This window comes from Dasypus novemcinctus, chromosome 2, assembly GCF_030445035.2.
Source record: "Dasypus novemcinctus isolate mDasNov1 chromosome 2, mDasNov1.1.hap2, whole genome shotgun sequence".
Classification (NCBI taxonomy): domain Eukaryota; kingdom Metazoa; phylum Chordata; class Mammalia; order Cingulata; family Dasypodidae; genus Dasypus; species Dasypus novemcinctus.
This window is the reverse complement of record NC_080674.1, coordinates 190,780,235-190,808,206: the sequence shown is the minus strand read 5'-3', so window position 1 is coordinate 190,808,206 and position 27,972 is coordinate 190,780,235. Positions and strand designations below refer to the sequence as shown.

At 45.3% G+C, this 27,972-nt stretch overlaps 1 protein-coding gene across 2 annotated transcripts in view; it reads left to right on the top strand.

The window, feature by feature from the left end:
* The window catches only part of RUFY1 (RUN and FYVE domain containing 1), a 53,845-nt gene that overhangs the window by 17,420 nt on the left and 8,453 nt on the right, over nt 1–27,972 (top strand). The window contains exons 5-14 of one of the 2 annotated variants that reach the window (XM_012524567.3): nt 826–949; nt 9,686–9,747; nt 12,519–12,584; nt 14,148–14,217; nt 16,603–16,704; nt 18,035–18,151; nt 18,751–18,918; nt 22,450–22,547; nt 25,293–25,412; nt 26,475–26,604. In XM_012524567.3, coding sequence (XP_012380021.2) covers nt 826–949; nt 9,686–9,747; nt 12,519–12,584; nt 14,148–14,217; nt 16,603–16,704; nt 18,035–18,151; nt 18,751–18,918; nt 22,450–22,547; nt 25,293–25,412; nt 26,475–26,604 — 1,057 coding nt within the window. The remainder of the gene's footprint in view (nt 1–825; nt 950–9,685; nt 9,748–12,518; nt 12,585–14,147; nt 14,218–16,602; nt 16,705–18,034; nt 18,152–18,750; nt 18,919–22,449; nt 22,548–25,292; nt 25,413–26,474; nt 26,605–27,972) is intronic. The other variant, XM_023588340.2, reaches the window with a different exon arrangement.

Sequence of the window (27,972 nt, the reverse complement as noted above, 5' to 3'; positions counted from 1 at the left end):
ACAAGAGATGACTCTCTCTAAAGTTTAATTCCCTTGCCTAACTGGAGTAAGAAATGTTTCTTGCAGCTTGGCATATCACCCACAATTTTTCAGTGTTTTCAAATGATGGCTTATCTTTACACGACGAATACTGATTTTAAGTATTTCCTATCTTCAGTGCTTTGAATACAGTTACACTGAGTAACTTTGAGTTACAAATTTTGTTCTAGTGAACTAATGCTTAGGACAATACTTTCCCATGCATACACAATGGCCTGGGTGCCACTGGATCTGGTAAATTAGCAAATCACTGGTGTCCAGAAGCAGTAATAGGGAGAGAGCAGAGCCACATTGCAAATGGCTGAGATGATAGCAGATGGGAAGCATAAGCAGCAAATATTGCTCATTGGGACCCAAGGAAGATGGAAGAGTTTTGTTTTGGGGTGTGGGGTGGCTATGGGATCCCTATTCCTGTTTGTATGAGTGTAAGTGTAGGAGTAGTTCAGTAAATGTGGAAGAAGGAACCAGTGGAGACTTGTCAACAGCCAAGAAGAGCTACAAAGGCTCCTCCAAACGGAGGAGTTCCACCAAAGACAGAAGAAAAGAGGAGCCCCTTCTAGACCCGAGAACAGAGAAGAGGGTGGAGAAGAAGTAGCGTCCCTTGAAGCAATAGGGGAGAGTGAAAGGAAAGAAGGATGTCCATACTAGGTAGTTTCTGGCTTCTCCGTGAAGCTAGAAGCCAGGCCGGCAGCTGCAAGTCTAAAAGGCAAGGCAGGCCGGGGTGGAAAAGTAGAGAGGCAGAAGGTATTTCTGAGCAGCTCCCCTATTATGTCAAATCTCTTCTAGTGAGTTCTATGAGCCGGAGGCATTAATGATGGAGGAAGAAGGGATGGTGATTGTCGGTCTGCTCGTGGGACTCAACGTTCTTGATGCCAATCTCTGCTTAAAGGGAGAAGACTTGGATTCTCAGGTAAAGCTGAATTTCGGCTGAGCTGCTCTGCCTTCGTGAGGCCAGAGAGTTTAATCCAGGATCTGCAGACCTGGTGCGCTGAACCTTAGAAACAGCAAATGGCAAGGGCCCTTCCGAGAGAGGACTGTACGAGAGGCTGTGCCGGGGCAGAGCGGGAAGGGACCCCCGAGGGTCTCGGGGAGGAAGGGCCGTTGGAGCCATAGCATGAAGACAGGTGGCTCAGGGAAAGGTGAGAAAACAAGCAGGGGCAAAGGCACAGGACATGCCCAAAAAGTGCGCAGTGTTTTGGCGACAGGCTAACAGTTCTCCGTGGCTGGAACACACCTGGGACACTCACTCAATGAGTGAGGTGAAGGTGGCGTCTGGGCCAGTCTCAGGCCTTAAGTGACACACTGCAGGGTTCATAGTTGATCCCTTGGGCTTGGGGAAGCCACTGGAGGTTTTGAAGCAGTGCCCAGGCTTGACCAGGCCCAGGGTGGAGAAAGAACAACCTGGAGCCGTTCAGGTTGTGAGCTAGCACGGCCAAGGACGGAGAGGGCAGAAATACTGAGCAGACTGTTCTAGAAGGGGGTGACATGAGGATGGAGAATGGAAAGACAGAGTTGGAGAGATGTGGGAAGTCAGGCTGGTAAACTGGGGCCCAAGTGGAAGTAGGCGGTGAGGCAAGGCGTGTCCTGCAGGGATAGCCCTGCCTTCGAGGACGGGCTTTCTTCCTTCCGGCAGCTGGTGGCCCCAGCTGAGGCCTGAACTCCTGGTGGCAGCAACTGTGAGTGTGAGGGGAACAGAAACACGGAACCAGCCTCCCTCTCTACCCCTCTTCAGGGCATCTGTCGCCAGCCAAGCCACTGCCCAGCCGTCTTCCCACTGTATTTTTGGGCCAGAAGAATCTAAGGCTTCCCTAATCTCTCTAAACGCCGGTCAATTCTTCCTACTCCCCACCTGCACCCTTCTGCTCCTTTTTTTTAATGTGTGTGTTTTTTTTTTAGAAAAAAAAAACAGGATTGCACCTGGGCCCTCATACATGGGAAGCAGGTGCTCAGCCACTGAACCTCACCCTCTCCCCTATCCTCTTAATACTTTCATTGCTTTTGCACACAGAACTTTTCACAAAGTCCCAAGTACATTTAAAAAGCAAGTGAACATCACGCTAATCTCATGACTCGGGGATGGTTAATTCCTTGTTACATCTTGGTGTATATCCTTCCAGATTGTGAATGAACGGGTGTGTGGGTGTGTTTATGTATTTTAGAGAAAGACGTTTGGAGTTTTCTTATTAAAGCAAAATCTGATTATTCTAAACACACCATTTTGTAATCTTTTTTTTTTTAATGTAGCAATATGTTCCACAGGGCTTTTAATGTCAATAGAGAGATGTACACCACTTGAAATGGCTGCATAGTGTTCCATTTTATGACTATACAATACCTTTGTTTATCATGGTAACATAACTGCAACGTAACATTTCCCATTTTAATTACTCTCAAGTATACAGTCCGGTAAATAATAGAATAATTTAACCAGTGCCGCCTCAGCCGTATTATAAACATCTTTATACCTCTTTGTACTCTCACCCATTTATTTCCTTAGGATAAATTTGGGGATTGCTGCACCACAGTACACATATTCGGCATTTTTACAGGTAACACTCCTCCAGAAAGGTCTTCAGTGTCACACCTCTATCTGCAGAACCCCGTTCTTCCCACCAGCACTGGATGTGATGGGCGTTGTTGGAATTTTTTCAATCTGATAAGCAAAAAACCATTCTTCATCTCATTTTGAGAGCTAGTGAGGTCAAGTGTTTTTTTCACATTTGAGTTCCCTTTGGCAGTTCAGCTTTTGTGATGACCTGTTCATATCCTTGCCTGTTTTTCACCTTTTTCCACTTCTTTATTATCGATTAAGGCTGTTCACCTTTTGTCTAAATGTCTTGCTATCAGTGTTTTTTGTTTTTGTTTTTCTGGCTTCTCAGCAGTGGTTTGCCCTGTAGAAAGTTTTCCTTTTTTGGCAAATTTAACTGACTTTTCCTTGATAGTTTCCTATAGGATGTTGTGCTTAGAAGTTTCTTCCTCATCCTTAAAAATTAACCTCAGGGAGCAGATGTAGCTCAAGTGATTGATCGCCTGCCCCCATGTACAAGGTCCTAGGTTCAATCCCTGGTACCTCCTGAAAAATAAAAAATTAACCTAATTTAAAAAATCAAGTATGTATTTTTTACATTCAAATAATCTTTTTTTTAACATAGTGTGAAGTAGGAATTTACATTTCTTTTACAAATGCTGAACCAGTTTTCTTGATATCATTTATTAAATGTATTATTTTTCTACCAACTTGAAAGTCCACCTTTATCAACTGTGAAACATCCATAGTACACTTAGGTTTATTTCTGGTCAGTCTGTGCATCTCTTTATTCCTACACTAGTAGCACACTTTTTGTCTTAATATTCTATTTTTTTTTATTTTTATTTTATTGAAGTATATCATTCATACATGAACATACATAAATAATAAGTATTCAGTGTAAGTTGTAAACTTACAGAACAAACATACATAACATCATACAGGGGTCCATACATCACCTCACCACCAAAATCTTGTATTGTTGTGAAACATTTGATACTATGCAAGAGCATGATCAAAATATTACTGCCGGGGGAGAGGTGGCTCAAGTGGTTGAGCACCCACTTCCCACATGGGAGGTCCCAGGTTCAGTTCCTGGTGCCTCCTCAAAAAGCAAAAACAAACAACAAGCAAAACAAATGAAAAAATCAACTCAGGGACACTGATGTGGCTTGTGGTTGAGTGCCAGCTTCCCACATACAAGGTTCCAGATTCAATCCCTGGCCCCCAGTACCACAAAAACATAAAAATAAAAATTACTACTAACAGTATTCCTACCTTACATTTGGTGTATTTTTCCCTCAATCCACCCTATTATTTCTTTATCTTGATAGTTTCAATTTTAATAAACTATTACATCATTTTTAAACTTCATTTCTTATTTTTCATATCTTTCTGTTATCATAAAATTGGATTCCTAATGTCTGATTTAATTTATCTATGAATAACCAAAATAACTATTTTTACCAGCAGTACTATTATTGAAAATGTAATTTTTTGCAGTCTTTTTTTCCTTTAAGATAAATCCCACTAAAGATATCCACCAAATAATTGTTTTAAATTCACTGGAAATAATTTCTCTCTGTATGGTTAAGCCATCAACTTGATATTCAGTGTTTTTTCATCTTAATTGTTTTAAGATTATGTAAAAATTATTACATGGTTCCAAAACCAAAACTACAAAAGAAGGTACATTCAGGGAAGTCTAGATACCTTCATTTTTTAAAGATACATTTTTATTGTAGAGGTTGTGAACTTATAAAACAATCACGCACATGTGTGGAATTCCCATACAGTAACTTCACCAACACACCACACCATGGTAAAATATTTGTTACAGCTTATGAGATAATGTCATCAGACTACTGCCACCAACCGTGGCCCATAGTGTACATCTTACACACTTTTTCCATGCCCCCCCCATTATCAACACAGTACATCTTTGGCGTTGATGCAAGAATATTACAGTGTTGCTATTAACCACGGTCCATAGGGCACACTAATTGTATTTTGTCCATGCTTCTGCATATTCCCAGCAGCCTGCATAGTGACATACAACCGCTCTAGCTCACGGAAGAACAATCTTGCATCTGTCTGTGCCATCAACCACGAGTCTCATCCACCTCGGGGCTCACTGAGTAGCACTCTCTTAACTACTAGCATGGTGTTTTCGTTTCCTAGGCTGCTGAAGCAAATCTGATGAAATGGTTCAGCTTAAACAATGGGAATGTATTAGGGCACGGTTTGAGGCTGGGGAGAAGTCCAAATCAAGGCATCATCAAGACAATGCTCTCTCCCCAAAGACTGTGGCTTCTGGGGCTGGCTGCCAGCAGTGCCTTCCTCCTTAGGTGGGCACATGGCAGTGCCTCCTGGTGTCTACCTTTTCTTCTGGGTTCCATTTCTGCTTCTTGTTTCCTGTGACTTTGTCTCTGTCTGAATTTCATTCCACTTATATAGGACCCCAGTAATAGGATGAAGACCCATCCTGACTGAGGCGGCCACGCCTCACTGCAGGAGCCACATGCAGAAGTCCTCCTTACGATGGGTTCACACCCACAGAAGGGGATGAAGCTTAAGAACTTGTTTTTCAGGAGCACATACAGCTTCAAACCACCACACAGAGTATGCCTTACAGCCTGGTAGTTCAACCTCCAGCCTACTTTGTTATACTTCTTTGTCAACTATTTCTTGATTACCCATTCTGTCAGATGAACTTGAACATTATTTGGTCAAATTTCAAGATACAAACTCCATTGTGATTTTTATTAAAGAAAAAAAAAAAGCCTCTAATGTATTAGTATGATGTTAACTCTTGATGTCTTTCTCCTGGTTGGGAAGTATCATTCTATTCTAATTTACTTAGAGTTTTTATTAAAAATTAACTTTGTTATCAGATACCTTTTTTGACATCTATTGAGATATCATATCTATTTTTAACCCAGAAGATAATTGAATTAATGTATAGGGTTCCTCTTAGAGTTATTATGCCTGCATTCCTAAAATAAGCCCTACTTGGTCATGGTGTATTATTCTTTTAAAGTACTCCTGGATTTAATATGTGTATGCTTTACTTGGACTGCTTGCATGTTTGCTTATAAGCGAAACTGTTCTGAATTTGCCTTAACTGTCTTCATCACTTTTAAGTGGCAGGATGAAATGTTCTTTTCTGGATTTCGACAGCAGTTTATCATCATAGGATTTATTTTTTCTTTGAAGATTTGCTACAGCACTGGTATCAGTTCAGCCTATGCCTTCTTTGGTCCTATTCAACCCTTTCACCAACCTCTTCATAACTTTTGGTCAATTTATTGTTTTCCTGAGTCTTAGGACAATTTTTTAGTGATTTATATTTTTCTAGAAATTGATTTCATTCAGACCTATTAAACTAGAGTTGTTTGAGAGTATCTCTTTCATGTTTTTATTTTTTTTTTTTATTTTTTTAAAGATTTATTTTTATTTATTTAATTCCCCCCCCTCCCCTGGTTGTCTGTTCTCTGTGTCTATTTGCTGCGTCTTGTTTCTTTGTCCACTTCTGTTGTCGTCAGCGGCACGGGAAGTGTGGGCGGCGCCATTCCTGGGCAGGCTGCACTTTCTTTCGCGCTGGGCGGCTCTCCTTATGGGTGCACTCCTTGCGCATGGGGCTCCCCCACGCGGGGGACACCCCTGCGTGGCACGGCACTCCTTGCGCGCATCAGCACTGCATGTGGACCAGCTCCACACGGGTCAAGGAGGCCCGGGGTCTGAACCGCGGACCTCCCATGTGGTAGACGGACGCCCTAACCACTGGGCCAAAGTCCGTTTCCCTCTTTCATGTTTTTAAATTTCATTGTTCTCATTTGTAATATTATACATATTGATCATACTTGGTAGAGATTTATCTCCTTTTTGTTGAACTCGGAAGAGCCCTTTCTTGGTTTTATTTATCAGTTCTCCTTTGGGGAGAGGACTTTATTTGCTATCTTTTGGTCTTAATTCTTTCCCGTTTGAATTACTGTTGGTTGTTTTTTTTCCCAGTCGAATATGTGTTGTTCTTTTTTTTTAAGATTTATTTATTTCCCCCTCCCCCTGTTGTTTGTGCTCACTCTGCACGTCTTCTTTTTAGGAGGCAACGGGAACCAAACCCAGGGCCTCCCATGTGGGCAGGAGGCACCTAATCGCTTGAGCCACCTCTGCTCCCTGTTTGTTGTGTCTCTCATTGTGTTTCCTTGCTGTGTCTCTTGGTTGTGTCATCTCACTGCATCATCTTTTTGCATCAGCTCATTGTGCCAGCCTGTCGTATCAGCTTGCTGTCTTTTTTTTTTTTGTCTTTATTTATTCTTTTTAATGTTACATTCAAAAAATATGAGGTCCCCTTATTCCCCCTACCCCCCTCACCCCACTCCTCCCATAACAACCTCCTCCATCATCATGGGACATTCATTGCACTTGGTGAATACATCTCTGAGCACTGCTGCACCACATGGTCAATGGTCCACATTATAGTCTACACTCTCCCCCAATCCACCCAGTGGGCCATGGGAGGACATACAGTGTCCAGTAACTGTCCCTGCAGTACCACCCAGGACAACTCCAAGTCCTGAAAATGCCCCCACATCACATCTCTTCTTCCCACTCCCTACCCTCAGCAGCTACCATGGCCACTTTCTCCACATCAATGCTACATTTACTTCCATTATGAATCACAGTATTTCCATAGTATAATATCAGTAGTCCACTCTAATGCATACTCTATTCCTCCATCCTGTGGGCCCTGGGATGGTTATGTCCACTCCACCTTTCAGTCGAGAGGTGGCTTAGATTCCACTTGGATGATGGATGCAGTTCTCCTGCTTGCAGCTGTAGGCACTCTTGGCTAGCTTGCTGTCTTGCTCATCTTCCTTAGGCATCAGGAACCAAAACCAGGACCTCCCATGTGGTAGGCAGGAGCCCAGCTGCATGAGCCACATCCACTTCCTTGAATATACATTGTTTATGGTTTAATTGTTTTATTACAAAAGAAATACAAACCTGTGGAGAAAAACGTTAAGCAATACAGAAGTGTTTAGAGTGAAAAATGAAATTCAAACTTCCCTTCTCCACTCCCCACCCCAATCCTACTCTTTTCCCCACATGATGGTAATGTTTTAGGGGGAAATCTTTCTAGAATCTTTTCTACTTTTTCCATGCATTTATGTACCCGTAGGTTTTATTTTAAATTCAGTCTGTTCTGGTTGTCTGTTGCTACGTAACTGGTCAGTAAGAGTCACTTAAAGATTTATCTATTTGTTTCTCTCCCCTTTCCCCCACCCCCCCCCCCACCCCATTGTCTGTTCTCTGTGTCTATTTGCTACGTCTTCTTTGCCTGCTTTCTGTTGTCAGCGGCACGGGAATCTGTGTTTCTTTTTTTTGCATCATCTTGCTGCGTCAGCTCTCTGTGTGTGCGGCGCCATTCCTGGGCAGGCTGCACTTTCTTTCGCGCTGGGCAGCTCTCCTTACAGGGCGCACTCCTTGCGCGTGGGGCTCCCCTACGCGGGGGACACCCCTGCATGGCATGGCATTCCTTGTGCACATCAGCACTGCGCATGGGCCAGCTCCACACGGGTCAAGGAGGCCCGGGGTTTGAACCGCAGACCTCCCATGTGGTAGACGGATCCCCTAACCACGGGGCCAAGTCCGCCGCCAAGAGTCACTTAATAAGCACTATATCTCTCAGGGCCCGGGGGGTTGACCGAGCTCAACAAGGTGGTTTTTCCTCAAAGGCCCTTGTGATGACAATCAGATGGAATCTTCTGGAAGGTTTGCTCTCTTACATGCATGTCTTCTGGGATGAGAAGACTCAAAGAGCAGGGGCTTCTCGGGCATCTCTTTCACCTCATGGTCTCTTCAGCTGGTAGGCTGCAGGGCAGCCAGACCTCCTACCTGGAAGCCCAGGACTTCAAAGGCGTATGCCCCAAGAAGAAGACAGACGGAAGACATGCTGCCTTTTTAAACCTGGCCACAGAAGCCACGCAGCATCATTTCCACTGCTTTCTGTTCACCAAGGCAGACACGAAGGCCACCCTGGTTCCAGGAATAGGAATATAGATTCCTCTTGGCAAGAGGCATGTCAAAGAATTTGCTGACGTGGTTTCAAACCCTCACCCATAGGTTTCTTTTTTAACATAAGTACAGCAACTGTAATGGGGTTAATATTGTACATATCATCCTTTGACTTAAAATCTTATCCTGTACATAGGAAGAAATTGAAGTGGATAGATGGTTGGATACATACGTAGAATATATGTCAAGTGGGGCAAAATGTTAACATTTGTGGGTCTGGGCATCTCTGGGGATATGTTGGAGTTTTCTATAAGGATTTTGTGTTATTTTGGGGACTGGCATGTAAGTCTGACATGATTTAAAAATAAAAAGTTAAAGAAAAAACAAATTTTATGCTGAAGCTTTTTTTCGTATCGTTACACATCAATGCCCTGCGTTCTTTGTCACAGTTGCATAGGGTTTCATGAAGTGGCTATGACATGAATTATCCAAATGTTTCTCTGTTGATGGCCATTTCAGTTGCAGCTTCTATATTTCAAATAGAAATGGCTTCATTTACTCCCTGTGGACTGAATGGCGTCTGGCGAGGACCCTCACTCATTCTTTCTCAAGTGCTTTACTTCTTGACAAAGACCTTGACATTGAGATGTATAAGGGGTCTCAGTCCTCTGTAGTTCCCACCAATTATGTAGACTACTCCCTATGATACTGACTGGACTGCTTCACCAACATTTGAGAAAAAGAGTCGGATGTATCACTTAAGGCTTCTACTTTAGCCCTAGAGGTGCAGGCCTCCTTTTTTTTTTTTTTTTTTAATTGCTTCGTACCCACAGGACTTGTTGATCTTTGTAAACAACATGATTATGAATCTTAACTAGGTGGTAAGATTTCAGACAATTTCGTTAAATTATAATTTTTAGTTAGCTTTTCTAGAAAGTGGTAGGGTTGTTTTTCTTTGGGTTGATTTGATTGATTGCCACTTTCTAGAGCTGGTGTGTAAGAACCTGTGTGTAAGAATGAGACAGGAATATAAATATCCCAAGTTTTAAAGCTTCTGAGATTTGTGGAAAACAGGACGTGTTGTTTCTGTATTTTGAACAGGTTGGTGTGATCGATTTTTCCCTCTACCTCAGGGACGTCCAGGATCTCAATGGTGGCAAAGAGTAAGTACTGCCTTGTTTGCTGCTGAGCTTTATATTTTAGATGAGCTTCTGGTAAAGAATGCTGCCTTTGGTCTTGCTTTATTTGTTATTTTAGTTTATTTTGTTATTTTTCCCTACGAGCTAATATACTCATGATCCTCCTTGTTTAAGAAATTAAGCTATTGTTTCAGTTTCCTTGGCTGCTCAAGCAAATATCATGCCGTGGGCTGGCTTAAACAATGGGAATTTATTAGCTCACAGTTATACAGCTAAGGGAAAGTCTAAGCCAAGGCGTCATCAAGGTGATGCTTTCTTCTCAGAGACTGTTGTGCTGGGGCTCCTTGGCTCCCCTCTCCTGGCCTCTCCCCTCTCTTTTGGGTTTGGTTGACCTCCAGCTTCATGCTTCCTGTGCATTCTCTCTCTCTCTCTCTGTCTCTCTGAATTTCTTCCTGCTTATAAAGGCCTCCAACAACAGGATTACGATCCCTCTGTTTAGATTGGGCCACACCTTAACTGAGGTAACTTCGTCAAAACGTCCTCCTTACAAAGTTTCTGCTTACACTCACAAGAATGGAGTTAAGAACATGGGATACATCCAACTCCAAACCACCACAGCTGTTCAGGGGAATAGAGTAAATGTGGAATTTCTCCATTCACACTGCCCCCGCATCTCCACTGCAATCCCACTCCTCCCTTCAGAGAAAACTACTCGTCCTCTCCTTCCAAACCTTTTTTTTTTTAATTATTAGAACCGGGGATTGAACCAACTTGTATGTGGGAGGCCAGGGCTCAACAACGAACCACATCAGCTCCTTTGAGTTGTTTTTGTTTTGTTTTTTCCATTTCTTTGCTTGTTCTTTGAGTTTTTTGTTTGTTTTCAGGAGGCGCCAGGAACTGAACCTGGGACCTCCCCTGTGGGAGGCGGCGCTCAACTGCTTGAACCACATCTGCTCCCCCCAAACCTTTTTTTAATGCCTTAAGATATATATTTGTTGGTAGGGCATTTTGCTTTATTGTTTGTTTGAATATCAATGGGATGGCGCTATTTTTTTTTTAAATTTATTTATTTAATTCCCCTCCCCTCCCCTGGTCTTCTGTTTTCTGTGTCTTTTTGCTGTGTCTTGTTTCTTCGTCCGCTTCTGTTGTCGTCAGCGGCACAGGAAGTGTGGGCGGCGCCATTCCTCGGCAGGCTGCTCCCTCCTTCGCGCTGGGCGGCTCTCCTTATGGGTGCACTCCTTGCGCGTGGGGCTCCCCTACGCGGGGGACACCCCTGTATGGCACGACACTCCTTGCGCGCATCAGCACTGCGCATGGGCCAGCTCTACACGGGTCAAGGAGGCCTGGGGTTTGAACCGCGGACCTCCCATGTGGTAGACAGATGCCCTATCCACTGGGCCAAAGTCCGTTTCCCGGGATGGCACTATTTGAATTACCCTTTGACCTGTTCTTTGATCATAGTGTATCTTGGATGTCTTTCCTGAAGCTTTCTAGTTCTTTCTCATCCTTGTAACAAGAGCATTCTTTTAAAATGAGTTATCTGGGGGAGGGAAATAAGAAAAGGAAGTTAAAGAGCAGTGTGTACACCATGGAAGCATTTACAGTAGAGTAAAAAAGGATATGCACACATTTCTACACATTAACGGTTGCACACGCATGGAGCATTTCTAAAGTGGCTCGGAGACCCTGATAACAGTGTGTGCCAGTGGGAAAGGAGACGGGAGGCAGGCTTGGAAGGCAGGTTAAGTGGAAATAAAATGATCATCCACCAATAGGGGATAATCGAATCAATTAAAGAACTTCCATAGTATTCCACAGTATGGTATATTATGGAGACATAAAAAAGAATAAATTTGAGCTGCTGTTAGAGTAGACTTGGAGGGATTTCCACAAGGTATTATTGAGTGAGCAAAGTATGATACTGAGAAGTAGTCATGATATCCCATTTTTGTAAGCAAAAGAAAAATCCCTGAGATATAATATTTTAATTATATATATCATTATACATATACACACATACATATGTATATGCATATACATAAATGCAAACATGTATGCATGCGTATATCGGTAGGTATATATATGTCTATATGTGCATACGGAAGGATGCTCAACACATTATCAAGGGTTACCTGGGAAGCACTCTGCAAAGGGCAGAACAGGGAAAGCAGATAAAATAATAAAAATGCACTAACTAATCCACAGATGACATGAGCCTGTGTAGAATTATCCCATCTGTGTAAATTTTATATGTACCTATCTGCACAAAGAAATTAGGGGAGGGAGACCTAACTTTTAAAATCCTAAAGTTTTTTCTTTTTTTAAAACCCCAACCTCCCTGGCCTTTAGAACTGACCATGCTTTGTGTTTCAAAACGAAATCCCTGGTCTCCTTTCCTGGGTGGACCTCCTTTCCTTCCGCCTCCTAAGGATTGCGTCACCTGCCACGTCCCAAGAGCCACTGGGATACGGCGGGTTGGTGCTTTCCCCTGGTCAGCCGAGGCTTTGCTCTCCTCATGCCAAACGCGCAGCCCCCTCTGCAGACGAGGGAGGGCGCTGCAGGGAGCCTGCTCCGCAGGGGCCAGCGTCCCCAGGCTCTGACCGCCCTGAGGCAGCCGCGCCCTCTGCCCGCTCGGGAATCCTGCAGACAGGACTCAACTCTGACTGCCCCTTGGTTTCCTTCAAGACATCAGCGCATCTGCGAGCTGCTTGGCAGGTTGGGGAGGGGGTAGTTAAAAATCATGAACGGTAAAAAAAATACTTCTCCCTTTTCCATGCTCTTTTTTTAAAAACAAGGCACGAAAGAATTACTGACGTCCTTGATCAGAAGAATTACGTGGAAGAACTTAACCGGCACCTCAGGTAGGCCCCAGTCCTGTCTTACAGTTACAGACTCAGCAGCCTCTGATTTGTTCAGGCAGCTTTTTTGAGTTGCCATATATTTGTAACTAACAGTCATCATTCATAATAGGCTTTTCCCCAAAACAAGTAAGAAACAGTTACCATCCGGGCAATGTGCATGCGTGCAGACTGAAGAAGTATAATTTCTTATTGCTCAAAAGCTTTGGGGAACTCTTTGATTTTCATTTGTTTGCTTGTTTTTCTTAAAGTTACTACCACTTTAAGGAGGTAAATAAATTAAAATGTGACTCTTCATTCCCCACTCCACAGCCACTGAGCTGAAAATCACAGCCACGGCAAGCTCTGTAACTGCTGGGAATAATAGGATATTCCTGTCGGTGTCTGGGGGCAGGAAGAAAGTTGAAAACCACTGGGCTAGGCTTTCCAGAACAATTTGATAGTGATGGCAGGTATCTTTATCTTGATTTTTAATTTTAACCGGAAAGCCGCTAAAGTGTTTCTGAAACACGGGCCTTTGGAGATGTTGGGGGAGGGGGGTAGATTCTCAGCCTCATGTGTTTGGGAGACAGGTGATTCTCTCCCTGGTCACCCTGTTAGAGAGTGTACGTGGCACGTGGGCCTTGTTAGACAGGAAACCCGTCTCTGGCCTCAGAGGCCCGGTTAAACCCGCAAAGGAGCTGGCACCTTGTCAGAACACACTCAGGGAAATGCTGCTCCAAGGGCTGTCACTTTGAGAGGTCCTTTAATCCTAGAGACTTTTTATCAGGAATAAACGTGGAATTTTTTCAGATGCCTTTCCACATCCATTAAGGTAACTGTGATTGTTGTCCTTTAAGTTTTGGATGTGATGTGCTTTATTAATGGGCATCTTCATACAGAACCATTCCTGTCTATCACGGTGATAAACTCGCCTTGATTATAGCTTTGATGATTTAATCACCCTTCAGATGTCACCTGACTCATGGTCCCCTAGTTTTTCTTTCTCTGGCTTGGATCAGGATTATGCAGCTTTGTAAAATGGATTAGGAAGCTTTGCCTTGTTTCTTTGCCTGGGCACGGCTCCTAATTCATGAGTGCTGTTTGTTCCTTGAAAACCTGAAGTGGAGGTAATACTTTGCTAGCTTTTCAGTTTTTCCTTAGTTGGTAGTCCGTTTAGATTTTCTACTTCTTACAGATAAATCATTTTTGGTCATTGTATTTTCTAAGAAAATATATTTTACTTTACTTCACCCATTTAACACAATGTTCATGTACTTAAGTAACATTGTAAATCACATTTGTTACAGTTTTCAGATCTGAATGAAATACAAGTTGCACCCACTTCTAAACTTTTTACTTCACACATATAACACAATGTCCATTTTCTCAGACAATATAAATGTTAACCACGTTTTCTTATGTTTAGATAGTTAGATTTAGAATTCTCATCTCCCCTGAGTTAATTGGAAACCCTTTGGCTTTCCACGTCATATAGGAAATCTAGAAGCCTCTATTCTCAATTTTTACAGGCTGGGAAATAGCTTCTGTAAGTTCATATTTCCTTGCTATTTTAATTTTCTACAGCTGCACAGTTGGCGATCTGCAGGCCAAGGTAGATGGCTTGGAAAAGACAAATTCAAAGCTTCAGGAAGAGGTTTGTACCACTGAAATCCTTACACAAAATGGAATTTACCTGCTGTTCTGGGAAACGGTATCATTGGCTGAGCTAACTAGAGGGTCTCTAGGGTAGGAATGGGCATCTCCAAGCTTGGGGTGAGCTGCGTGTAGCATGGGCGTTCTCAGACCTCTGCGTCCTCAGAATGTCTGTTCAGCCCTGGCCAGGGCTCCCGCTCAGGTGGTGTGGCCAGTCAGGAGCCAGTTCGCAGTGACTTCCATTTGATCACATCAAAGAAACCCCACAGAAGCTCCTCCTTGGAAAATCTAGCTTCTGCTGTGAAATGCCTGTTTCTTTCTCCTTTTCCACCTTCCCTGCTTCCCCCGCCACCCTAGAAGGCTCAGGTCTTGTCTCAGAGGTGCAAATACTTAGGTGTTTCGGCCTCTCCAAAACCTAGACCCCCTCTCTCCTCAGCATGGGCTTTTTCTCCTTTCTCACTAGGCAGAGAGAGAATGAAGGGACAGGAAGAAGGAGGGCTGAGGCTGAGGAAGAAAGCTTGCTGCCCCCCGCCCGGCAGCCTCCTTGGTGGACACACCTTGTCTCCTGTTAGCTGGGGCGGGTGGCTCGGCTTTTCCGAGCCTTTCCACAGGCCGCAGCCCCACAGCTGTCCCCGCCAGATCACAGGGAAGGAAGAAGGACTTCCAGGCAGGCTTGGGAATGCCCGTCCTCCCCGGCTGGAGGCAGGCCCCAGCTGAGAGGGCATCTCTCAGAGCACACCTTTGGAACGCAGGACCCAGGGTCAGGCTCGCGTCGCGCCGACCACTCTCCTGAGGGGCCCGCACCAAAAGGCTTTCAGGAGGGGAGCTCAGATTTGTGGAATGAGAAGGGAATTCAGAGGCAGGTATTCCCAGCTTGGCATCCCGAGGGACTCTTCTCTGAACTTAAAATGGAAGGACTCATTTTGCCTTACGTCAGTAGGTCTTTGAGCCTTACTCTTCTCACACCCCCAAATCGGTTGATAACACAGACTCAGAATACTGCCGTAGAGATGAAATTCGATTAACATCATCTAAGTGTGCCTTATACAAACCCTTGGCGTGGGGGGGCTCTCGAGATGTTGGTCAGTTTTAGAACAAGCAGATTCACCCTTTGGTTTCCCAGACGAGGTCATGTGCTTTTGTGTACAGGTCTCACCAAACTTAGGAACCTGAAAAATGGAAGACTTTGGTCTTTAGAGGCAAATGATTGTCATGGAAAATGTGCTTTAAAGAAAAGTACACCTCTCTTGAGGGGATGCTTTCTGTGCCTTCAGAGAATGGAATGGAATTAGCTTAAAGATTTTGCCTGTTTCTTCCTTTTAAGCAGCTAACGCCTCCTTTAAAATCTTTAAAATTCCTTATTTGGGCACAGCAGTTATGGTGAAGAAGCCAGGCCCAGGAGCTGGGTCTGCGCGAGAGTACTTGGGGGGGGGGGGTTAGCTCTGTGGATGAGTCCAGTGCTCCAAGGTCCTTCCACTACTGCGGAAGGCGCTTGGGAGGCACCAAGCTTGAGCAGTAGCTTGCTTTCTCCTTCCAGCCTCACCTTTCTTGCTCCAATGTGGGTTCTGAGCTGGAATTAGGAGGGGTTGGTTGGCATATTTCCTCGTCTGCCTTGCCTCTCCTCACATCCACGAAGGCCTCCTGCTTCTATACGTGTTCCTAACTACAGTAACTCATTCAGGGGAAGAAGTGACGTCCTCTAGGCCATGTCTTGGGTGGTTGGTTCTTCCTTCCTCTCCCAAACTTCTTCAATTCTCCCTCCAGAGATAAAATGTAGTTTTGCTCATTGGCTAGAAAAACCGTGAAGAATGACAAATCAGGAAAAAAAATACCCATTGTCCCTTTGCTAAGTGACAGCTACTTTTGTCATTGGGTATATAGCTTTCCCACCTTTTCTTAGCAGTTTTAACAGAATTGATTTTTTTTTTCCATTCGAGTTGAGAGCACACCACAGAACCTGCTTTCCCCCACCCCATGGATAATACAAGTATTTACTCAAGTCATAAAAACTTCTAATAACTACATTTTTCTGTTTTATGCTGCCACTGTAATTTATTTAACCATTTCACTAATAATTGGACATTAAGCCTGTTTCTGCTTTTTCATGTCTATAAATCTTTGCCCACATTAGGTAGTAAGCTGTCATTTTTGTAGAAGGGGAGAAAATTGGGAAGGGCAGCAGTGGCGAGCAGGAGGGATAGGAGAGAGATTTTACTTTATATGTTCTCATGTCTTTGGAATTTTGAACCGTGGGAATTTATCACCTATTCAAATTGAATAAAATAAGGAAATAATCAGAACGTGAAAGTACATTGTGAATTGTTCGTCTTCATTTGAGCAGTAAGATTCATTTTGATATTAAGAAGTTTAAAAATCTCTCAATCAGCTCTCAGCTGCTACCGACCGGATCTGTTCACTTCAACAAGAACAGCAGCAATTAAGAGAACAAAATGACTTAATCCGCGAAAGAAGTGAAAAGAGCGTGGAGGTGAGAAACCGACCTTGGAACTGGGCGCCTTGCTTCTCACTCACACGTATCCATGGTAACCCTCAAGCTCGTGGGTGACAGTAGCCCCGTCCTCCTGATGTGCAGGCCCCTTTTTAGTTTGCTAGAGGCTGCCAAGGCCATCTTCCAGAAATGGGTTGGCTTGTACATTGGGGAGTTGCTAGGTTGCAAGTGACAGTCCTGAGGTTGTCGCAGTGTCCAGATCAAGGCATCAGGCCATTCTGTCCCCCAAGACCGCCCACGGAGGCATCTGCTGGCCTCTCCCTCCTCTTCCGGGTTTCACTGCCTCAGCTCCCAGCTCCCTCTCTCCTGGGTTCTGTTGATTTCAGCTCTTTGCTCCTGTGGCCACCTCTCCCTCTCCTGTGGCTTCTTCTCCATCTCTGCAGCCATCTATCTCCCTCGTTCTGTGATTTCAGCTTGTGGCCTCCAGAACCTCTCTCAGCTTCTAGGGGGTTTCTCTCTGTCTCTCCTTTACCTGGGTTCGTTCCGTTTATAAAGGATCGCAGTAAGAGGATCAGCACCCACCCTGGGCTATGCCTCACTCAAGTCATCTAATCAAACAGCCCTTAGTGGAATCTAATCAGAAGATTCCACCCACACTAGGTTCACAGCCACAGGAATGAGTCAATTTAAGAACATAATTTTCTGGGGTCCATAAAAGACTCAAACTACCACATGTCCTTTGCTGGATGCCGGAAAGTGCCTCCTGTGCCTTTGCACATGCAAGCTTATTTATGATCATCCTTCTGCTTCCCCTGACGTGCTGCCTCCTTCGTGATGCCCTCCCTCACACCGTGGGCAGCCCAGACCCTCCTCCTCCCTCGTTCCTATGGCCCTTGAGACCTTCCTCCATTACAGCAACTAGTGTATTGTCTTATAATATCACTTGCTTGCTGCTCTGTCTCACCTAATGACTGGAGGGTACAGATAATACGTGATTCATCTCTAAATCCACCCAGTGCTGAAAACATACTCAGCAAATACTGAGTGATCAGTTCTGGGAGGGAGTCGGACTCTGCCTACTTACTTTGACCTCAGTTTCCCAGAATTCCCCGTTGTTCTGTTGTAAAGAAAAGCAAATCTAAATTGTTTGACCAGCCTAGCTTTCCTTCTCAAAATTCCATTTGCTTGCTCTTGCCCTTGATCGTCAAGTTCCAATATCTTTAACAGTTAGGCCCTCTGTGCTTAAAAACAAAATTAGAAAATTTAAAAAAAATTTTTTTTTTTTAATTAAAGCATATTTTTAAATACTTTGTTGTTAACTTGCTTTCCATAAGCAAGTCACTCCTCTCAGTGTTCTTGTTTGCTATAGATAACAAAACAGGATACAAAAGTTGAGCTGGAGACTTACAAGCAAACTCGGCAAGGTCTGGATGAAATGTACAGTGACGTGTGGAAGCAGCTAAAAGAGGAGAAGAGAGTCCGACTGGTGAGTGCGTGAGCCTGGCTTTCGCAAGCACTCGAGAACTCTCCGGTAACCCTCGGAAGTTCATTCCATCAGCACTTTCCACATAACGTGCCTAAATCTGCTGACATTCACAGAAAGGCAGAAGTTGTCCCTTTTCTCTCTCTTTTTTTTTTTTGAAGGCTGTTTAGTCACTCAGTCTTTGGTGTGGGGAACATGTGTCCCAAATTATCCAGGACAGGGCTGATTTCAAAACAATTGCACCTCTGTTGCCATAAAGCAGCAAACCATCCCAGAAATGCTAACATAGCAACATCCAGTTATCTCCCAGCACTCAGCTGCAAGATGGACATTCCTTCAGATGGTGCATTCTGATTCGGGGGTTTAGAAAAATATGGTTGCTGGAACTCTCAGCTCACATCACCACTTACTAGCTTTCTGTTTTAATTATAAAATGGGAAAGAGAGAAAAACTTGAACTAATTATGTGCTCTCACACAGGCAGACTTTTCTAAATCTTTCTGACCTATCTTGACTTCAGTTTATATTTTTGGCATGGCCTCAGATGCCACCTCAATTAAACACATTTCTATGATCTTTAATAATAGTTTCCCCATTAACTAGGAACTAGAAAAAGAACTGGAATTACAAATCGGAATGAAAACCGAAATGGAAATTGCAATGAAGTTATTGGAAAAAGATACCCATGAGAAGCAGGACACACTCGTGGCCCTTCGCCAGCAGCTGGAAGACGTCAAAGCAATTAATTTACAGATGTTTCACAAAGTGCAGGTGGGAGTTAGCCCTGTGTCCATCCTACGGCCTCGTTTCCTACTGCTCACCCACTGCTTACCTTCTAGGTTTGCTCCGTACCTCTTTCCCGAAATACATGCTTAGTTTATTTGGTTTATCTTTTTTATTCCTAAAAAAGTGTATTTCAAGTTAAAAATTATCCAGGTACTACTTTAGCTGTGTCCCTCAACTTTTGACAAAAAGTATTTCATCTGAGAAGCACGTTTTTCACATTTTAACATCTGAAAATGTAATACATCATCCCACATTCAATGGCATGGCATGTTTCAATTTGCAGTTTTTTCTTTCTCAATGATATATAAAATTGTGGTGTATCTTATACTCAGTAGCATCTTAGATGGAGTGATATACAACTTAGGGTTTACCTTGTCTTTTGGCTCTAAATATTTCCAAATTTCCCTTCTAGTTTATTGTTCTAGCTCAGGAATTTTTTAGTAGTAAGTATGCTATTTGGTTTCCAGATATGAGGTGTTTTCAGCTATTCTTTTGTTGTTGACATCTGATTTTATAGCATTAAGGTCAAAGGATACAGCCTGTCTTTTATTTCTGTGAAATTTATGAGAACATCTACAGTGCAGTTTCGGCACTACCTGGAGTTAGGTCAGATTTCCCAGGGTAAATGCCCAAGACTGCCCTCGCATCAGGTACCAGGCACAAGTCCGGTTTCCGGGCCACCTGCCCTTCTACGAATTCGGGGGTTCCCACCACCTTCCCATGCATGGCAATCCCTTGGAATGACTCACAGAACTCGGGAAAGCACTAGACTTAGGATTTCAGTTTTATCATAGTCTAAAGGATCCAAATCCGAAGAAGCCAGAAGAACTGCCTAGGACGAGGTCTGGGAGCGTCTCACGGTGCAAGCCCCAGTGTTCTCTCCCCGTGGGGCCAGGACGCGTCCCCTCCCGTCACATCAGCCTGGATTACCAACCAGGGAAGCCGACCTGAGCCTGGAGATCACAGGCTCTGCTAGGGCTTCATTACATAGATCCCAGTGGTGAAATCAGTGCCCACGTGGTTGGAAATCTCCAGCCCTCCCCACCTTGCCCCAGAATTATCCGTGAAAGACATGATTTACTCCCACCCCAAGACAATCCTGAGGCCTATCCCCCCGTTAACATGGTCCCTCAGATGTGGGCCCTCCAGGACACTGCTGTCCCTGGGGAAATCCCAGGAGTTTCGAGGTGACTCCCCACCCCCGGCCCCAGGAGCTGGGTTCTTGGAAACCAGAGTCCTTCCTATACACCTTCATCTGTCTTCAGCCTCTCAGTGTCCTCTGGGTTCTTACAGAGCACTTCCAGAGAGCATCCGGCTCTTGGACTGTAAGTTAATCCCCTGGTCCTGACACTTCCAAATCCTTCCCCATCGCCCCCCACCCCAGGGGCAGCCAGCGGTCTAGGCTGGCTGTTGGATTTATCCGTCCTTCCTAGTTCACACCCATTTTTGGTTTTTATTTTATTTTCGTTTGTTTTCTCCATGTATGTATTTCCCAATTTATTTACCTGTTTCCTCTTTTTAAAATCTTTTTAATTAAAGAGCAAAGCTTGTTATTACTTTATAATTTGAAAAATCTGAAAAACTACCGAAGAACTTTAACAGGAATTTTGTAACTTTTTTTCCTGTGTAAATATTGGACTTTTAAAAATCTTTATTGTGGTTGTTAATTTGAGGTAATAGTGGAGGCAAGAGTAGCTCAATGGTTGAACGCCTGTTTCGCATGTACGAGGTCCTGGGTTCAGTCCCTGGTACCTCCTAAAAATAATAATAATAATTTGAGTTAATAAAGCAGAGAAGGATAAGTAAAAAAAAAAAAAAAGTCTCTTGGAACCACTCAGGGAGGAACGCAGAGGCCCCCCTCCCGATGGCTCGGGTTCTTTTGGGGTTCAGCGCCCGCCTGCGTCAGGTCCTGCAGGCCTGGGCCTGAGCCGCAGGCCCGCCTCTCCCTTGCTCCCTCGTGTCACCTTGGGCCAGTTGATAGCTCCTTCTGAGCCTCCCCGTCTCCGTCAGAGAAGTCGCGGCTCCCAGCGCCCCTCAGGAGAGCCGCGAGGGCCCAGGGAGGGGATGGGTGTGATGCCCGGCCCGCGGGCGCGGCTCGGTCGCTCCGCGCGGGCAGTCTCGGCGTTCCCTCGAGGCGGAGCGGGCTGCAGTGCAGCTGTAGGGTGGGCAGCAGCGCCTGGCCTGGGACTTTCTGGTTATGGCAGTGACTAAGCCCTCATGTGAGCGCAGCTTGTCAGGGTCAACCCAGAGGCAGTGACACCCACTCCGCAGGTTGTTGGGAAGACTCGCTTACATAATGGGGTGAAGGTGTCTCACACAGGCTTGGTACCAGGAGACCTTCAGAAAGTCTGATTTCCTCCCCTTCCCCACTCCCTTTACCATCTGATCTAGGGTTCCAAACCATAGCATCATTCATTAGAGGCGTTGCCTAAAACCTGATAACAAAAACAGAAACAGTAATAACAGTAGCCACATGAGTGAATTTTCTTGTTCTGAAGATATACGTGGAAGTGATCAAGGAACATGAGGTATATAACCCAGTTTCAAATGTTTAGGCAATAGAGAGACGGACAGGTAGAATGATGTGTCAAAACGGCAAAATGGTCAAAGTTGGAGGCGCTTCATATTTGCGTGGGGCATATGTTGGGGGTTTTGTATTATTTTTGCAACTGTCCTTTAGGTTTGAAATTATGTCTAAATAAACTTTAAAAAAATAAAAACAATAAAGCATGCACAGAGAAAAAGAGGAGGAGATTGCCTTTGTAGAGAAAGAACAAAAGACTTCATTCCCTCTTTACCTTTCTCTCAATTGATGAAACCCGTAGCTCTGACCCAGTTTACCTTCCAGGGCTCTAGGGAAGAGCAGCAATTAATGAAACACCCTTGAAAGTGTTATAAAAGTACCAGCTAAGTGATTCAACCCCATTTGTCTGAAAAATGAGTATGGCTAATAGTGTACATATAAGAATTTTTTCTCTGAAACAGAAACAAATGTATGTTAATTTTACAAGATGGTAATATCAGAGTGATGTTTGAGCAGAAATACAGTCAAAGCCAACTGTGGACAGTAGTGTGTAGTAATAATCTTCCATCAGTATGAAAAACAAGGGAAGTACACTAAGGGAAAGAAACTAGACAAACATTGTCTGACTCCATCTATATAAAATGCAAGTACAAATAAATTATAGAGATGGAAATAGATTAACAATTATTTATGGCAGGGGAAGGATAGAGGGATAAGAGGTAACTACTAAAGGGTAGGGCTTTTTGTTTTTGCCTTTTTTGGTTTTCTGGGTTTTTTTTTTTTTAATTAATGAAAACGATTTAAGTGAAGAATGCACAATTCTGTATTTATACCAAATGCCTTGGATTGTATACACTGTAGATGGAATTATGGTCTACGAAGACGTTTCACTAAGATTGATTATAATTATTTATTTATTTAAAACCATTTGTATTCCCAAGTGGGGGTGGGGGGCAGGCAGAGTCTGAGCCCACTTTCCTTCATTTTTGTAGAGTGCCGAAAGCAATTTACAGCAGAAAAACGAAGCCATCTTGTCTTTCGAAGGAAAAACCAATCAAGCTATGTCCAGCATGAAACAGATGGAAGAAAGGTAATCACTGCTCCCTGGCAGACACTCCCTGGAAAGTGCTGAACATTCTCTGGGGCTGGGGACCTACCTACTCAGGGGTTCTCTCCCAAAGGTACAGATGAGTTGGGGCGGCTGTCCTCTGTCAGGCTCATAGTCTTGCCCAGTAAATTAGCGGGTTCACCAGCCTTGCCCCACTCAGCATGGGCTCAGTTTATCCCTTTTGGCCTCTGCACCTCCGTGTCTTCAGCGGGTCAGAACTATGCAGTGAGCTTCTCGTCACAGGTACATTTAAGTAGGTCAGCTGTGGATGAGAACAGAGTCCAAAAATAGACACACCCAGATAGGACCCGCTGGTTTTTCACAAAGGTGCAAAGGCAGTTCAGTGGAGAAAGCGTGGTCTTCTTAAGAAATGACACTGGAACAATTAGGTGTCCAGATTAAAAAAAAAAAAAAGAAAAAGAAAGGAACCTCATTCTCAAACCTTATATAAAAGTAACACAAAATGAACCATAATTCTAAATGTAAAACTTAAAACTTCTAGAAGAAAAAGCACAGGAGAGAATCTTCCTGACCTTCAGTTGGGCAAAGAGAGCTTAGATAAGACACTAAAAGCATGATCCATAAAAGAAAAACTTTATAAATTGAACTTTATCAAAATTCAAATTTGCCAAGAAAGACACTTTTAAGAGAATAAAAAGTCAAGCTACAGACTGGGAGAAAATTGGCAAATCACGTAGGCAACAAAGGACTTATATTCAGAAAACACCAAGAACTCTCAAAATTCAACCATAAACAATCCAATAAAAACTAGGTCAACCGCTCGAGTAACCACTTCATCCCAAACCTCTTTGGATGGAGAATAAGCCCAGGAAATGTTGTTTGGCATCATGAGCCATTAGAGCAAGGGAAATTTAAGTCCCCGTGGCATGCTAGGAGGACTCTGAAGTTTTTGCCTGCTTTTCCTGTAAACCATACCTGCTCTGATTTTTTTAAAAATTATTTTATATCAAAATGAGAATCCACTCTATAACCTAGTAGAATGCGTTTTTGTTTGTTTGTGTTTGTTTTAGGAGGTTCCAGGGGTTGAACCCAGGACCTCGTACATGGCAAGCAGGAGCTCAGCCACTGAGCTACCTCCACTCCCCTAGAATGGTTTTTAACCAACCGTGCTACATGCTGGTGGGGATGCAGAGCCACTGGTACTCTCACATTGCCACTGAGAACGTAAAATGGTACAACCACTGTGGAAATCAGTTCCTTATAAAGGTAAACATGCTCTTTTCATGAAGATGGTGCCGAAAGCAAAGAAGGAAGCCCCTGCCCCTCCCAAAGCCAAAGCAGAGGCTTTGAAGTCCAAGAAGCCAGTCCTGAAGGCGCCCACTGCCCCCCAAAAAAGTCCTGCGCATCACCCACTGTCCAGTGGCCCAAGATGCTGTGACTCAGAAGACAGCCCAAATATCCTTGGAAGAGTGCCCCCCGGGGGAAGTCAGCCTGACCACTGTGCCATCCTCACATCCCCCCTGGCCACCTAGTCAGCCTCGAGAGGAGCAAAGACGGCAGTGGGTGTGTGCTCATTGTGCTCGCCAAGGCCAGCAGCACCGGCTCAGACGAGCTGTGAAGGAGCTCAGTGACACCGGCACGGACGAGGGCAGCACCCTGCTCAGGCCTGCAGGAGAGAAGACGGCAGTGCGTGTGAGCTCACTGTGCTCGCCAAGGCCAGCAGCACCAGCTCAGACGAGCTGTGAAGGAGCTCGGTGACACCGGCACGGACGAGGGCAGCACCCTGCTCAGGCCTGCAGGAGAGAAGACAGCGTATGTGTAGCTGGTGCCTGACTGTGATGCATCGGATGTTGCCAACAAAATTAGGATCATCTAAACTGAGTCCACCTGGCTAATTCTAAATATAAGGTGCTTTTTGTTGTGTTTTTCTCTCTTGGTGGTTTTTTAGGAGGTACCGGGGATTGAACCCAGGCCCCTCGTACATGTGAAGCACACACTTCACTACTGAGCTACACCCACTGCTAAATATAAGTTTTTTGACCACCAAAAAAACGCATTTGCATCTGGCCCAGTGATCTCCTTCCTGCATATTTGCCCAAGAGACATGAAAAGTCATGTTCGCCCAAAAAAACTGAACATGATATAGCATTTCCGGTCATAACTACCAAAACCCACAAACAACCCAAATGCCCTTCATCGGGCAACCAGATAAACAGCGGCCCGTCCCTGCAGTGAAATACTAATCAGCCATTGCTACAAGGAAAACTTTGGACTGACATCCGTGGTATCCTGTGGAGAGAAAGAAGCCAGACTCAAAAAGGTGATGGAATGTTCAATCCCAATTAGATGACATTCTCAAACAGACAAAACCATAGTGCCAGGGGACACAGCAGCTGACGGGGGTCCAGGCCAGGGAGCAGGCACGACAGCCTAGCGGTGGCACAAGGGAGGTTCAGGGGATGTTGGAACTGTTCCGTATACTTGACGGGGGGAGGAGATACTGACCTGAAACGATAGATGTGTTAAAATTCATGAAACGGGAGCTCAGTGGTTGAGCGCCTGCTTCCCATGTAGGAGGTCCTGAGTTCACGCCCTGGTACCTCCTAAAAACAAAGTCATGAAACCGAGGGGTCAATTTTACGGCACATTAATTTCAAAAGAAGACAATCCAAGCCAGGGAGAGTCTGCAGAAGTCACACCTTCCGTGGCGGGCATGGGTCTCGTCAGAGGGCCCCTCAACGTGGGCTTGCTTGTGTTTCGGTCCAGGTTGCAGCACTCGGAGCGGGCCAGGCAGGGGGCGGAGGAGAGGAGCCGCAAGCTGCAGCAGGAGCTCGGCGGGAGGGTGGGCGCCCTGCAGCAGCAGCTCTCCCAGCTGCACGACCAGTGGTGAGGACCGCGGCCCAGCCGGGGGGCCCAGCCTGGTTTGCCTTTTCCTCTCTGGAAAGGAAATCGGGGACGGATAGTGCCCCCTTCAGGTGTTAGTTACCCCTGGTCAGGCTCGAATTAGACAGGAGAGCCTAAGTGCTAAGTGAAAAAAGCCTGACAGTGACGGGAACAGACAGACTTCCAGGTCACTCAGCCGGGGCGAAGAGTGAGAATTCAGACTGAGGCTCACCCCCCTTCTCTTCCCTCTTCCCTATATCCTTTTTAAAAAAAAAAAAGATTTATCTCTGCCCACCCTCTCATGGTTTGCACTTTCTCTGTCTGTTCGTCTTTGTTTCTTTAGGAGGCACCGGGAACTGAACCTGGGACTTCCGATGTGGGAGGGAGGCACCTAGTTGCTTAAGCCACCTCTGTTCCCTGCTCTGCTGTGTCTCTTGTTATATTTTTCCTCTTGTGTCTCTTACTGTGTCAGCTCGCCATCCTGCTCATCCTTTTTAGGAGGTACCAGGAACATATGCTCCTTGCTTTGTTGTGTTTTTCTTATTGCATCATCTTGTTTTGCCAACTCGCTGCGCCTGCCTGTCACGCCAGCTCCGGTCTTCTTTAGGAGACACTGGGAACTGAACCAGGGACCTCCCGTGTGGTAGGCAGGAGCCCAATCGCCTGAGCCACATCTGCTTCCCCTAGTATCCTCTTGTCAGCAGGCTCTGGGTTGTAAAAAGCAGACTACATCCAGGGCCCTTTTTTCTCCTCAGGTTTCCATGTCAGTGGAGGATTCTACCCTGGTGATCCCAAGTTTCTTAGAACTCTTTTCCTCCCCCCCCCCCCCGCCCCCACCCACCCCCGGTAAACCAAAAGCAGGTACTGCCTGCCTTCCTCATCTTTGTGAGTGCGGGCGGGCCCAGGGGAGAGGGCAGCCTCTGCTTCCACACCTTGTCCAAGGGCTTCAATGCCCAAGAGGCACGGATGGCCTCCCCGTTTCGGGGAGTGAATTGGGTTGTGGCCCGTGGGTTTTCCAGGAAAATCTCCCCCCGAGACTAACTGGATTCTATCCTGTGGAAACAGCTCAAGTCTAGAGAAAGAGCTGAAATCAGAAAAAGAGCACAGGCAAGCTCTGCAGCGAGAATTACAGCACGAGAAAGACACCTCCTCCCTCCTCCGAACAGAGCTGCAGCAAGTGGAGGGACTGAAAAAGGTAAGATGGGAGAAATAGAGCTGCTAGCAGCCTCCAAAATCCCCGAGAAGGAGCCCCGGCGCAGGCACCTCCCCGCAGGCTGCGCTGCCTGCACCCCAGGAGCTGCACCCCAGGAGCCGCACCCCGAGGAGCCCCTGCTCCTCACCCAGCACCGCCCGGGGCTGGGGGGCGTTCCTGCTCAGGGACAGCAAGCAGGGGCCCCAGACCCATCCCCAGAGGGCAGGTTCCAGGAGGAGAGGACAAAAACAAGTGGTGAAAACAGAAAGAAAAGCCAGAGAAGTCCCCAGTATTTCTGAAGGAGGGCTCGCCCCAAAAGGCTGGTCTGTAGACCACCCAGGGTCGCATGTCCTGGCTCCTCCCTGGGAAGCCGAGGCTCCTCTCACAGACTCCCGGGCTCCCGCTCGCCCTTGGAGCCCCTCCGGCCTCCGGAGGCCTCGCCCGGGCTGGAGCAGCACCCCGAAGGCTTGGCTTGGGCTCCCTGGGCGCCAAGCTCGGGAGGCGGCGGGTGGTGCTGGAGCCCACCGAGAATTGCCTGGCCTAACAGGCTGTAGAGCTGGCCTCACAGGAAACTCCAGGGGGCGGGACTTCTTCCCCTGGCGCAAAGCCGCCAGAGGGTGAGAGGGCGCTGCCAGTTCTGCACAGTGCTGCCAGCCTGGTGCGCTGCAGGGGCAGGGCGAGGGACGCTGCTTGTGCCTAGGGCCCCCCGGGCTTCTGTCGTGTTGAACAGGGTAGCGAGTAGAGCTGAGCAGTTCGAATGGGCCAATTTTGTTTGTTAATATACCATCAAATTACATCAGCTACACACAGGTTCACAGTATGACCAAATGCCCCAGAGTGCAAGAATAGTTCAAAATAAGGACATTTGTTAATATAGCTTGTATTAATGGATCAAAATGAACAGGCATATGATCAACTCCACAGATGCTGAGGTCATTTTATAAAATGTGCCATTCACTTTTTTCCAAGATTTGTTCTATTTTATTTCTTCCCCTGCCCCAGTTATTTGTACTCACTGGATGCTCTTTGTGTGCTCGTTGTTTGTTTTTTAAATGGAGGCACCAGGAACTGAACCTGGGACTTCCCATGTGGGAGGGAGGCAGCCAATGGCTTGAGCCACTGCTGCTCCCTGCTTGTTGTGTCTCTCATTGTGCTTCCTTATTGTCTCTTCGTTATGTCATCCTGTTGCATCATCTTGTTGCTGCGTCAGCTCACCGTGTCCATTTGCTATCTTGTCTTTTTTTTTAATTTTTTTATTGTCTTTTTTGAAAAAAAAAAATACATAGATCACACAAAAAGGAAGGAAGGCTCTTTTGATTTCTATGGGCAGGTACCTAAAGTCCCTTATGGAAGAGCAGATGAGACCCAGGA